We start from the raw sequence: 14,635 nt of genomic DNA on the forward strand, positions 1-14,635 counted from the left end.
GTTGACAGGTTTTGAAATATAAAAGTGGAGCCAGGGATAGTTCCATCAGAGAGCACCTGCAGCTTCTGGATATCTAGGGAAATAGTTGTCCCGGAATTTAAAGCTTAGCCCAGTCCCAAGATCATTTAAATATAAAGACTCTAGCAACTTGCAGCTAGAGAGGAAAGACCTATGTAAGAGGAGGGCAAGGTGGTGTGTGGGTTTGTTTTGTTTTAATATTCTAAACAATTTCAAAAAAAAATCCAAAAGAAATAAAAAGTGTGTGTGGTAAGTGGAGGGAGAAAGCTAAAGAAAGTTTAACAAAAAGGGGTAGATATAATTAATCTTTAAAAGTTTTAGTACCTCCTTCTTAGGTTTACGTTTTTTTCTCCGCTTCCGTCTTCTCTTTGGAGGAGATGATTTCGCAGCAGATACTTCATCTTCTGAACTACTGCAATATCGAATTGCTCTTCGCCGAGAAGAAGTCCGTAAAGGAGGCTGAGATTAATTCCTGGCATCAGCTGTCCAGTCAGAATAATCTATTGGAAGTGTCACTGAATTAGAGGAAAGGGGAAAAAAGTTTAACATAATGAAGCCTAAGAATCAAAAACATTCACTGCGGAAATACACAAAAAAAGAAACAGATTTATACAAGATTAATTTCACTCAGGACATCTTTTCTTATAGAGAGTTATGTGCTGAGTGATTTCAATTAGATGGGCAAGTAAGAAAATAAATCCACCATGGCATAATATGAAAGAAAAAAATGGTTAAAGCAATCTCACATATTTTCATAACAATCTTATCTGGTTACAAGTATTAGATTTTTTTATATTGGCAGAAAGAACTATGAAATAAACTGGAAGGCGAAGTAATTGCCCAGAGCTGAATTCTATTTTCAGGCTCATCTCCCTATTAGTAACGTAACCACCTATTGCAGTAAAATTACATGCATTTACTGTTTTTGGACACAAGTGATCTTAAAGAACCAAAATGTTTCCTTCCCCTCAGCTACTATGAAAGTGACCTGAGCTGGAATTTTGATCAGATTTTTAAAGAATTTTTTCTTACTGAGGCTTACAGTAAGGCTAAAATATGTGATATCCTTTAAAATGTAATCTGCACATACCTGGAACTATCACTATCACTTTCACTTTTTCGGTCACTTTTCCATTCTTCCTCATCTGAAGAGCAGGAACCTTCACTTTGATCTGGCGTTGAACTCTCCTGTTTTTGATGGAAGGGAGGAAAAAGGTGGCTTACTCTTTAAGGAAGCAAACTGAAAGCCTGAAGAATCCAATACAGAGTATTTGTTCAACTGCAAAGTAATACGCATGACATGAAACAACCACCCTCCCTGCTCACCCCTGCAAAAAAATTACATGAAAGTCATAGTATGATAAAAGAAAGTATGCTGGGCTACTTTTGTGAAGTATCCCAAAAGTTTATTAAAATGCCTTGGAGGTTGTCCTCTTCCCACACTTTGACATACCACTTTAAACAGGCCACAAGCTCTAGTACAGTGCCCCGCATACAAGAAGCATTGAATAAATGCCACTAATTGAGAAGAACCAGTTTAAGCTGATGCCAAGAGAATGGAGATAGGACGTACTTCTCAGGTCCCCCTTGGCTGCTGGCCCGACTAAAATGGGACAAACCACAGTTCATTTCATCCACTGAACCTTGATTCCAATCAGCAGGTGGAAATGAAAATCCCCCAAACATGCTCCAGGAATTATCAGGGGTATGAGTGTTTACTGTGAGCAGAGCACTGTACTAATACAGAGAGTTGGTAGCCATGATCCCTGCCCACAAGAAGCTCAGTCTAAAGAATGACAATACTCTGATCCTATCATCTCTTCCAAGCAGGAAAAGTCATGAACCTTAGCCCTGAAACCTTTAAGGAGGCGTGAGGAAGAAGTCTGCTTCTGGTTCTTTGTCCAAAGCCAGCCAGGCCCTGCAATTTTCCAATCCAAATTAACCAGTAATATTTCTTGAGGAACTGACTTGGTACAAGGCCCTGGTACTAAGCTCTTGGAGTGTTATACAGAAAATATGATATGCACCTTCATGGAGCTTACATATCTAGCAGCTCATCACTCTTTGCTGCCCGATTCATTACAGTATTTTAAAAAGCATTCTAAAGGCAAAATAAAAGGCAATTCAGCACAGGAAAATATTTACATGGACACAGTATGGAAGGAATTATTATCTTCAGACCAACTGCTGTTCACTTTCTGTGGAATCATCTTCAGGAATGAAGCAAATAAGAGGCAAAAAGTGTCCATTCAAGTCAACAGCACTTCCACTTATTTCTAACATTTTAGTACCTGTCCTTGTTTCCAGACAAATTGCAATGCTCACCGGTTTTATTAAGCTAACCAGATTCATCTTCCTCCTCACAAGATGGAACTCAAGTGGCTCTAAATTCTCCGTGTTCCATAAATTGGGTATTTACGTCTTTTCATTCTTTGTTTGCATCGTGCCTCTGAAACTTCGGAGTCAGCCTATACATATACAGAAGAAGAAATAGCACCACGGTCAACAGTTAACACCAAATATGAAGTTGAAAGTCATCATTTATTTAAAACAATTCTGCCACAGTGTTCTAAGAGAAGAACTTTTGATTCCCAACTAAAAATTTTTGGAAACCAATAAACCTTTTATAGGAAAATTACTTTGGGGATTTGGGAAGTATTTTCTCAAGGGATCTGAGAAATGGCAGAACTTTTATATTCAGTTGTCTGTCAACTCATAACAGTCCCACCTGAAATGAAATTTGCCTATTTCCATCCTTAAAGTCAAATGAAAATAAATTCTACCATTTTCTCAAAAATGACATGAATTAATGGGGAGTGAGGGAGATGTGGTTACTGGAAGCAGAACACAGACTTAAAAAGTTAAAAGCCTCTGTGCCACAATTAGAGGAAATATTGTACAACATCTTTGTAGTTAAAAAAATTCCAGCAGTTCCCAAAGCTGTCCCATCTCCCACAATCTCCTTAACAGAAAACAGGAAAGAAGATGATGAATGGTATCAAGAAGGCTCCAGTATATTAGTAGCTGTACTTTACTGAGCTTCTATTCTTTAATACTATATAACTTCTAAAGAAATCACATGTCTGTCTTTCCTTCCACAAAAATGCTATTCAATTATTTCCTTTAATACCTTGGTGCTGGTTGAGTAGGCTTCCTTTTCCTTTCTTTGATATAAAGATTTCTCTCCTCTCCACTTTTCGATTCTAAGTTTTCCAGATTTCTGTAGTTTTTGAAAATATGGTTAAGATCACAAGTAAGAATATTAATTACGCAGTACAGTCACAATTCATTTGCTTAGGCTCACACATAAACGGCTTTAATACGGATGAAGCTTAGGAGTTACAGAATTTTTTAAAACTGTATTTAAACAATTTTAGTTTCTTAGATTTTTCCAGTTCCAAGTTAGCCAAAATTACTCTTACATCCAGGTATTACAAGAAATACCCTTTTCATTCATATCCCTAATGTACACAACATTCCCAACATCTTGAAGACGTGACACTATACAACCGTATACCCATCACTATCAATCATATTTATTGCACACAGTGTGTGCAGAGCACTGGTACTAAGTGCTTAGAGAGTATAAAATAATATAGCAGACATTCCCTGCCACAACAACCTTACACCAAATAATTACAAAATTAAGAAACACTTCAAAGATTAATTCATCTGAAAGACCAGTTCCAAGGTGACAATTTATTTTTGTGCAAAACTTACACATTTTGAAGTTACAAATTCTAGCTAAGCTCCAGAATTTAGTTATTGAGGCCATTCAGTGAATAAAAAGTATGACTGTGTGCCAACTCTTGTCATCAAATCATTTTCAAGACCAACCTGAAAATGCTGGGCGGTACTTCTGGTACAACCACTCTTCGTTTCCAAGCTTGCAAGTCACGTTCTGTAGCTATTTGACTTCGTGGAGCATTCTGATGCATCTGGCGAACGCCTTCAACTTGCCCACTGCGGCGTAAGCCAATGTTTGGGGGGGACTGAATTTCTAAACTTAATCTTCTAAATCCTGAACAAGAACATTAATAGAAATGAAATTTTCATTCTAAAAATCAGTGATAGTCAAATGATGGTAAGGGGGGGAAGAAAACTTAAAATGCCGCAGCATAACTAAATAGGAAATGAAGTTTTATAATTGGTCTTCCTTAACTCTACTGACGAGGCTTTATTAAAAGATAAGAGTGGGTTTTTAGGTTAAAATGGAGGCTTTTGAACTAAAAATTTAGAAAAATCATCTTTTTCCAAACCAGAATAAAACAGATTATTTTGAATTCTAATGAACTTCTGCTGGAAAAGGACTAAAATTAAATCTAGACACAAGTCCTCAGAGATTTGGTTAACATGACGCATCAAAAAAATAACTTCAGTCTTTTTTAAAATGATTTGCTTAACTGATTATTCCACTCTACAGACTTCAAATATTTGACCACCTAAATCCCTATATAAGAGATTGAATGGTGCAATTTTTAACCCATAAGTGGATATACAGCACAGATAGACCCTCAAATGGAGATGTTTCACCAACTCCATGGATGTGAACAGTAAACCACCCCTTTGCATTGTAGGGAGGCAGCGGGGTGGTGGAAAGCTCATGGGAAACAGTTCTAGCCTCAATTCTGCTCTAGCTACTATGTGACCATAAAAGTCACAAAACTTATCTGAGCCTCAATTTCCTTATCTCTAAAATGGGAAGAGGATACTGAGACCAAGTGGGACAGGGACTCAATCCTGGATTTATCCCAGGGCTCACCACATAGTAAGTGCATATTGAATGCCATAAATGATATTCTCTCCGCAAGGCAAACTGCTTCAGCACTTTGTTTAAAGACCATGGGCCATATACCCTCTAAACTATTAGTAAAGGTGTAATCACAAATTAGCACTAGACTAAAACACAGCTAAAGTGCATTTTTTTTTTTTTTATCAGTTTGAGTGTTTGCAGAAAAAAGTTCTTGCTCATTTATTTTCATCCCTACTCCTGTATTCAAAACATTCAGAAATTTGTAATTTCACTAAACTAAGTTTCGATTTACTTGAGTAGTCCCAAGTCATACCACTGCAAATGCTATAATCAATAATCCTACAAAGACCAACTCCTCTTACACCATGCAGAATTACCTCTTCTTGGTGTTCCTTCCTCATTTGGAATTCCATTTGAAACAGCTTCCTGATCTATACCCATTCTTTGGTCCTGTTGCTGCTGTAACTGTCTTATCATTCCATCAAGAATGCTGGCTTCCGGGCTTTGTTCCTCTTGATCATTGGTTTGCTGGCTTATGATCTGTTCAACTACTTCTCCATCACCTTAGAAATGAATACGACACACCAGTGATAATTTTTGAACCCAGAACCAAAGATGATTGGCAGTCTCCTGATTAAACAAAAAAACAAAAAAAAAATCCCACTCCTACCATCCCCCCAAATGAATAGGAGCACATTACTTTAGTTTTTATCAGTTTGGAATTCATGACAATTTCAATCAATCAACTGCATTCACTGAGCATTTAACTGTGTGTACAGCATTATATTGAGGACTTGAGAGTGCTCAACTGAGATTGTGCTATATTGAGAGTACAATATAAGAGAGTAGGTAGACCTGTTCCCTGCCTGCGCGGAGCAATAATTCAACCCCTTTCTTTTCTATTATAAAAAGACAGGTTTTGATCTAAAATGAGGAAATGTTTTTGCTACTTTTTGGCTAAGAAAGCTCAGTGAAACTGCAAATGACAAAAAAAAGTTTTGCATAAGCAGAGGAGAAACTCCACCTGTCCTAGGCATATGGAAAGGGAGTTATACAAAGGAAACAGAGCAGTTGAGACACTAGGTCACTAGTAGTTGCAATCTGAGCCTACCCTCCCCCATCTAAAATTTCATTCGAATTAGTGAGGTTTTATTATATTTGGAAGAAGGCTCTACAGCCGAAGTTGTGAGCAGTAACTACTTTCCCCAAAAGGGCACTCCGGATGATATTCACTAGCGCTCAGTTCTCCATCCTGACAGCCCTTCTCTGTGGGACTTTACTGGTCAGGATTAAAGTCCCAGAAGGGACCTCAGGCAAAACACTTCGACACTCGTTCGCAAGCACCACACTTGACAGTGAAGACACTAAGACTTGGAGAAAAGCATTGCGCCCTTGGGATCAAGGATGCTTTTTAGCTGAGTTACATCACAGTCACCGGCCTAATATTTAAAATTCACCATGAAATGATTTCTAATTGGTTCCCTCCATTTGCTTTTCCTTCACCACTGTGTGCTACTGTCACACAGATTTTATGGCAGGCAGCCGGAGTCTGTAAGTGCTGATTTCCTGCTTTGTCAATCTGGGTCAGCTAGGAAGAACCTTTCTGTTTACAAAGTCAGAGGTGCCAATATGTCACAAGTAACTAAGGGAGAAAATGATTCTTGGCTATTTCTCCCTCAAACTTTGTTCAATGTTCCCTTTATGCCTTCCAGAAACACATTCAAGAAGAGACTTGAGCCAGGGGTCTATGCTTTAATTAATTCATCAAAGATCACTGAGGAGATCTTTCAGCAACTTCTTATGAAAAATAAGGAAAGGCAAAATCAGAAATTTGAGCTAATCAATTGCCAAACTTAGAGTTGCTTTTATTGAGTTGGAATTTAACATAGAAGTAATACAATTGGAAAACTGGAAGTGGTACTTTATCAGCACTACAAATATACCCTGGCACAAGCTTAAGAGCTACAAAATCATCATCAGCGGAAATAGGCAAACTTCGGAGTGTTTCCTCTGTTTAATGTCGTACCTTATAAGTCAGTACTCAAGAACAAGACAATCAGTTTTACGGAATTAGGCATACTACTGCATGCATATGCAAGCCTAAATGCTAAATACATTAAGTAATGTTACTCCGCATTAATCATTTTGCCACATCATGAAAATAAGAGATAATACACAATGATTTCCTGCAACCAGTTGGAGAGAGAAGAACTAGAGGAGGAAGAGACGTGGAAATGGACAAAACATGTGCTGATTCAACTATGAAAATTTGCTTTCCTTACTTGTGGCCACATATCCTAGCTGTGGGATCAAATGTTCATCTGCAGAATTCTCTCGGCCTGGAACTAGTCTCTGGTACTTAGTTGGATGAGGGTTTCCATCTACATCCACCAAGAACGGTGGGGGCATAAGATGAGGTGCTTGCTGGGTCTGTTCATCCAGGACATAATTGTTTGAATCGCGAATCAATGGGCGGTAGTCAGTGTGGAAGAACATCTGATCAGGGATCTAGAAAACCAAGTTTATATGTTGGCATTCTGAAAGTTATACAAAATCACAGACAGAAACAATCACTCATGCTAATAAAGATATCCTCTAGAATCAAAGAAAATGCATTTTCACAGGAAAGATCCCCTCTTACCCACCAAGAAGGAACTTCAAAAATTCAAGAGTTTAAAAGCTCATATTAGGAAGTAGGAGGGCCAAGAGATCAAAGCCTATATTTCTACTGCAATGCTACTTAGCTTACAAGTGTCAAATACAAAGTTAAAAATGACCTTTTCATAAGGTTTATTGCAGCCAAAACCAAATATCAGTAGATGCCCATGAGAATCTGTACAGGCAAAATGCTGTCCATCCGATGAAAACTTACAGTCAAACACAGCTCCGTGTCCTTGCCCTTCAATCTAAAATTATACGAGGCCGCGCGATTTATTACGATCCTCTACGAACGCAAGTGTTCCCTTGTCGAAATCTTCTAGAAGCATCCAATGCACCCTGGGAACTGTGTTCCCACAACAAACGAGTACACCCCCTCAATTAGGATGGCTGCAAACCAAGGCCACTGAGGTAAGTGGTCCACCCACTTGAATCTGGGAAGACTCCATTTCTGCTGGGTGAATTTACAGTTTCACCAGGAAGGACCTCTTCAAAGTCTACTCTAGAACTGACACCTTCATATAGATCAGAAAGTTGTTTTGAACAAAATATTTCAATTTGTACAAATATGATTTGCCATCCCTCAGCCACGTTTCTTTTATCATTTTAAAAGATATAGACTTTTGTAGTGGTTCATGTTAAAAAATGATTTTGTACTTACCATATTAAAATAATGCTTTGTTCTTGTGCCTTTTGTAATATCCCATATAAAGATGTTACCATCATGCCCAGCTGACAACATAATTCTGGAATCAAAAGGATGTGTCTCCAAAACAAATACTTCATCTGCATGTCCCTTTTACAAAGGCAAAAAATGACATTAGGCAGCAGTCTTGCAGCATAAGATAGATGTAACAAATACTCAAATAGTAACATATGCTAGCCATTCGAAAGTGAATGGAAAAGCTAAAGTTTGTGCTTTGGCTAAGCCTTTTATCTACACAAAAATCCAGAGTATGTATCTGACCCCACTGGTAACAGTCAGCTTACCAAAGAATATTTTGTTTAAAATTATTTTAATATTTAAAGAATTAAAAACTACACAAACACATTTTCAGGTTTCTTTAGAAGTTCCACCTACCACCAAGTTGTGAAGCAGTTGTCCAGTATGAGAATTCCACACTTTAAGGAGGTGATCATTCACAGCTGTGACGACGAGGCTATCATTTTGATTCCAAGCGATCATGGTTACCTTGGGCTTCATAAATTTCTCCTCCTCTGACTGGTCGCTAACAAAATGTTAGAGTATTACATGTAATTACGGCAATGGCATTTATTAAGCCCTTTCTACGTACTATACGCTGTGGTAGATACAAGCTTCTGAGACCAGACAATGAGGTTCACAATCTGTACTGCCCCCATTTTACATATGAGGAAACCAAGGTCTAGAGTGGTAAAGTGACTTAGCCAAGGTCACACAGCAGATCAGTGGCAGAACTAGGCCTTGAACCCTCAGTCTTCTGACTCCCATTCCCATGTCCATTCCAGTAGGCCAGGCTCACATACATCATCCTCTAGAGAAAATTCATATAGTCTCGGGTCAAAACAAAAGCTGAGCTGAAATCTGTCACCTTGGCAGACAGCTGCAGAGCCACCTGCACAGAGGCTGTATGATTTTTCTCTAGAGGATGACGCTTTACTATTGCTCGTCAACTGAGATGAGGCACCAAGTCCTTTTTAAAAAAAGTTACGTAAGTCCCTTGGTGATCAGACAGGAAAGAAGAAGTGGAGAGGATACTAACTTAAGACAAGACTGCCATGCTCTCCTACCCTCTCGCTTCCTCTTGGCCGTTTTTCTACTACTCTTTTCCACCTGTTCTTCCCAAGTTAAAAAGAAACATGCTCTGAACTTACTCTGACAGTCTAGTGGCCATATCCAATAAAATGCTCCTCCATTCGGGTTGCTCAAATCTCCAGATGCGGGCTGTTCCATCTCTGCTACCACTTAAGAATCTTAAAATAAGTTAAGAAAGTACACTCACATATCCACTGAATAGTTAGTTCACTCTTATTTTTAAACACATTAAAGCAGCCCTTGACAATTGGTTGCTTGCTCACATCAGGAAGAAAAGAAATTCCTGTTAGTGTATTTTCTTCAGGGAAGGGTAAAAGGTAATAGTTTAACTTGCTTGCAAAACTAAAGCTAGTCAAAAAAATATGCAGAATGGCTTTAAGATTTGGAATACTTATATTACTGATATGCCATCATGATACCCTTACAAGATGCTAGCTTTTCATTTTAAGCATGGGAATGATAAGGAAGCAGGGATTTAGGGAGGTTAAGGACAGCGAAGAAATAAGGTCTTCGAAACCTAACATGCCAGAGAGTCACTATTTGGGGTTTTTTCCAGTTTTAAGACTCAGATACTTTCAGAGATAAGCAAAGGTGGGAGTTCAACTCAAAAAAGCTGTGAGGAGGTAGGCGATCACTCCCGTGGAGGGGATTCTCATGGTCTCACCTTTAACATACTATTTTATTCATGGCTGTTTGTTCTATAAGATTCTACCTATTTAGGTTTTAATGCAAGCCAGAAATTAAGTTAGCTGGGACTTAAAGTGTAGAACAGATTACATTAATACAATAATAAGAGTTTTACATACCGATCACCGGTGTTAGAAAATTGGATGCTGTCAACTTTGTCCTGGTGGGAAAAATAATTATTAAAAACAAAAAAACAAAGTTTTAAATATGAGATTTTTAGTTTTCACTATACAGAGAAATTACATTATCGGAAGAAAGACTTCTAGCTAAACCCCGAGATCTTTACATTAAAATCTTGTTTTAGTTGTTCACTTAGGAGGATGAATGGCAGTACAAGTTAGCTAAGGCCACCAGGAGACTCTCCCTTGCTCAGGGAGACATGCATTTTTTCAGTTTTTCCTTTAAATCCAGTAAATCAAACTAGGCTAAGATAAAAATAATCAACATATGTGTATTTGCTTATATATTTGTCTGAATGTGCAGTTATTTGTTCATTCTGAAATACATGTACTACTATTCTTCCTCCTGCTGCTACTATTTGGAAATAATTATTGTCTGACATCTTATACATTAGATGATAATGCATATTTAGAGAAAATACAAAAATCTGAATTCTCCCCCTCTAGATTGTATGCTCGTTAAGGGCAAGGGGCATGCCTGCTAATTCTGTTGTATTGTAGTCTCCAAAACACTTAGTACAGCGTTCTGCACACAGTAAGTACTCAATAAATACGATTGATTTTATAAAAATATCCATTAGAAGGCAAAAATTATTACTGAACACCTATTTTAATAAACTGAATTAAGGAAATGTCACAAGAAAGTTTTCACCCTACTGAATGTCCTCAAGTCAAAGTAAAAAGCATACAAATTGACAGATGTCCCAAAGCCAATCCTTTGAGTCTGTACTGCTGTAAATACTGTCAACGTTTAGATTTTTAAACATTTTAACATTACTTACTGTGTGACTTTCAAGTTCTGCTATTTTTTCAGGGGTCTCAAAGCCAAAAAAATACATCCTGATTACATGATCTGTACTTCCTGTTGCTAAAAACATGCCACCTGGAAATTTGAATAAGTAGTTGAAATAATAATGCATTGTAAAAACTGAATATATGTTACCACATTAAGGTTAAAAAAAACACCAAACTTTGCTCTTTTAAAGTTACTTTCAAAATGTATATTTTCCTGATAGTGTGGGCTCTCTGCTTCCTCTTAAAATTATTACTTGGGTCCAGAATAGAAATATTCAACAGCATCCATAAATACTCGCTTGCCCGCAATTCGGCTAATGCTTCAAAGCCTTTTATCAAAGCGTGTGTTTCTCCTACAACTCTACCAGCCTCCTCTACTTCAGGAGGACCAGAAAGGGGTCTTAGCCTCCACTTCTGGAACGTGGTTGCACTATGCTTGAATGATAGCCCATTTCCTTAACTGGAGGAGCAGTCTATAAGAGGCAGAGAGGACACAACATTCACCCTTCCTCTTTCTTCATTCCCACCTCAAATCTAATTCAAAGCAAGGGGAGGAAGAGAAAAAGGAAGCAAGAGGACATAGCTATAGGAAAAGAGGTGTGCTAAGGCAAAGGTCTTCAGATACATTTTAATCAAAATGTCAGTCTGTACAACCCAAGTTGGAACAAAATCTTCCCAGGCTAAAGACAGTCTCCAAGACCTGTCCTATTAAGGCAACTGAGCTTACTGGTTAACAAAACCTGAATTTTTGAGAATGGAGCAGAGACCAGAAGAGGGAATAAAACTACTAAAATATTATTTGGAGTGGAGTAAAAATTTTAACTATGTGCTAGTTATATTATTCACAACTGTAAAGAGAAAACTGAAATTCTACACTCTTTAAATTCACATTTTATTTAGCCCTTATTCTATTTCTCTAAACTCCCAACTGAGGGAAACCCAGGCTCAGCCACCATTTTCTAAAAACAGAAAAGGTAGCAAGCTTTAATAGAGTTTGTCATATCCTTCATCACCCTCTTCAGAATTCTTGTGAGTAGCTGTCAGCAGGCAAGCACAGGAAAAGTCAAGCACTTGAGGTAGCTTCAATGAACTCTTTCCAAAAAGCATAAATTATGTGCTGACAACATATTGCAGGCATTCAAAAAGGGTTCATAATAAAGCCAGACACTGATTTCTTGAGACAAAAGAACTACATGAGCCAAAGTTCTAGCTTACCAACGCTAAATGAACGAGCAAAGCATCTGCACCCCAGGTCTAGGTTTTTCCTGTGAACTTCAGAGGGCGATTGCTTTAAAACCAAAAAGAGAGATGATATATAAGATCACTAGCATAAAAATATTGATGAAGTTTACAAAATAAAGGGCTTAATCCAGATGTTGCCATCTATATATCTATCTAAATATTTCAGGGTATCTCCAAAGCATTCGAGTCTCACTGATTTTTCATAATAAAAATATCCAGTTTTGCCATCATTATTTTTCGTCAACAATCAAGTGCAATTTTAGAAGTGCAAGAAAGGATTACAAAATGTAAAAAAAAAAAAAAATTCTACATAAATACAAGTTCCCTGAGAGATGGACCATTACCTATTACCATGAACACACTTATGGGTACATTCCCTTGTTTTTGGCCTCACTGCAGGAACATTCTTGTGCTCTTGTTCTCTCCCTTTCTCTTCTTTTGGCTACAAAAGTTTTTCATGTTAGAGTTTCACACACTCCCTTTGATCCTCTCCGTTTCACTTACCCTTGCTATTTCCACCCAGTGTCAATTGCCTCCCCAACTCAACCCTACAGTTGGCAGCAGTGACAACTGTCACTGTTGCAGGTGCAACCGGCAATCATCGGCCTGAGCCAGGAGACAGGGTCTTGTGGAGAGGTGGCAGAAACTAGATCTAGTGCCCAGGCAGAGAGGGATGAGAAATGTGGGGCTACCACGCAGGTTTTGGCCCAAAGGAAGTTAGCAGGCATCTGTGAGCAATCTGGCCAGCCCGCAAGGTTTCCGGGTGGGGTATGGCAAAATAGAAGGGCGAGGAGATGGGGAGCGAGAGAAGTAAGCATTAATCAGAGAATCCCTTGTGGAGATTGGCTCCCACTAGGACAGGCTGTTCTGCCATCCCTAGTCTAACCCTGGTCTCCGGGACACATTGATCCATCTTCCCTCACTTTTAAACTTGTTCCAACATCTTGGTTACAATTTGTGGCTTCCCTATCCCCTCCATTACACTGTAAACTCAAGGGATGAGCGTTTGTCTTCTGATTTTGTTATACTCCCCAGCATGCAGGGGACGGCTTTATACGCAGTACTCACACAGTGCACAAAGACGATGACGGTGGTGCAGGGCTCTAGACAGGATAGTGGTTTTTTTTTTAAATGGCATTTGTTAAACCACTACATGCCAGGCACTGTTCTAAGCACTGGGGTAGATACAAAGTAATCAGGTTGGACACAGTCCAGGTCCATATGGGGCTCACAGTCTTAATCCCCATTTTACAAATGAGGTAACTGAGGCCAAGAGAAGTCATGTGACTTGCCCAAAGGGCACACAGCAGACAGTGGCAGAGCAGAGATTAGAACCCAGGTCCTCTAACTCCCAGGCTCATGCTCTATCCATAAGGCCACACATCTTCATGTCAGATCATAAATTACATTGTACTTTGGAAGAGGCAAAAAATGATTTCCTGAAATGCCTACCACCTTAACCACACTGTTTCCAAATTTGGTTTAAAATACCATCAATTTCATGTCACTTATAGAGGATTTTAAAAAGCATTTTTTAAAAAACCCTCATCCATAGTAGTATTAATATTATGCCTCTCAAAGTAACCATTTTCCTAAGTAAGTTTAGCTATACACAGTCAAGTGTACTGCCTAAGGAGGGTTTGCCTGCTTCTTCCGGGCAGTGACCACATTTCCTTTTTCTATTGTACATTCTCAGGCATTTGGTACCGTGAATGTTCTGCACTCAGAAGACTGTTCAAACCCAGATAAAGTAAAGCCTTCAGGTTTTTAGATGAGTTTTTTAAAGCACAAAAGTAAGAGCACTTACTTAAAGTTTAAAGTTTTACTGTTGGGTGAAAAAACAATCTAACACTCATTAAGATTCCTTAAGGTCAGGGATTAGGTCATTCTATTTTATGTTTCCCTAATTACCTACTACAATGCTCTGCACATGAGAGGCACTCAAATACTGCTGGCATTTATATTTGCAGGTTATAGATGAAAAACTGGCCCTAGGCTACAGCAAACAAAGCCAATTTAAATCAGCCACATACCTGAATTTCATGGAATCCAAATCCCATTGCCAAAAGCAAACTGTTCCGTCTGCCCCCGTGGAGACCATGTATCTTTCTGAGCCTTTGGCCAATGGGCTAAACTAAGAGTTAGAAGATACAAAAGAACATAAACATATCTAAGTCACATATTTAAAGGGAATGTCTGGTTCCTATTTTCTGACAAATAGGGAGAGTCAAATGAGACCCAGGAGATCCCTCCAATCTCTGTAGTCCCCCTCCCCCCCAAAAATACTGGAAGGGGGCTATATTTAACCTGACACAAGTTCCAAGACTGGTCCCACCTCCAACACATTCACCCTCAAAAATAGGACTCTGGCACCCACTGCTGCAATCCTTGGAGTTGAAGACAAGCTAAAAATAGTCCCCTGCAACTAGGCTGAGGGGGCAGAGGAAACTCTGAACTCCCATTTCGGCCCCTTGCCCTATTACCAAGGGTGATACTAACGAAGTTTGT

At 38.7% G+C, this 14,635-nt stretch overlaps 1 protein-coding gene across 1 annotated transcript in view; it reads right to left on the reverse strand.

Annotated features, from left to right (window-relative positions):
• BRWD1 (bromodomain and WD repeat domain containing 1) overlaps window positions 1-14,635 on the reverse strand; it is a 74,094-nt gene that overhangs the window by 39,822 nt on the left and 19,637 nt on the right. Inside the window, 19 exon segments of the mRNA XM_029046557.2 lie at window positions 343-516; window positions 518-533; window positions 1,109-1,201; window positions 2,204-2,228; window positions 2,393-2,488; window positions 3,150-3,238; window positions 3,856-4,039; window positions 5,149-5,334; window positions 7,054-7,279; window positions 7,549-7,677; window positions 8,091-8,225; window positions 8,511-8,658; window positions 9,284-9,382; window positions 10,031-10,071; window positions 10,873-10,973; window positions 12,101-12,113; window positions 12,115-12,150; window positions 12,152-12,173; window positions 14,161-14,261. Of these exon segments, the coding sequence (XP_028902390.1) occupies window positions 343-516; window positions 518-533; window positions 1,109-1,201; window positions 2,204-2,228; window positions 2,393-2,488; window positions 3,150-3,238; window positions 3,856-4,039; window positions 5,149-5,334; window positions 7,054-7,279; window positions 7,549-7,677; window positions 8,091-8,225; window positions 8,511-8,658; window positions 9,284-9,382; window positions 10,031-10,071; window positions 10,873-10,973; window positions 12,101-12,113; window positions 12,115-12,150; window positions 12,152-12,173; window positions 14,161-14,261 (1,914 nt within the window).

The sequence above is a fragment of the Ornithorhynchus anatinus genome, chromosome 18 (genome assembly GCF_004115215.2).
Source record: "Ornithorhynchus anatinus isolate Pmale09 chromosome 18, mOrnAna1.pri.v4, whole genome shotgun sequence".
In the NCBI taxonomy this organism is placed as follows: Eukaryota; Metazoa; Chordata; class Mammalia; order Monotremata; family Ornithorhynchidae; genus Ornithorhynchus; species Ornithorhynchus anatinus.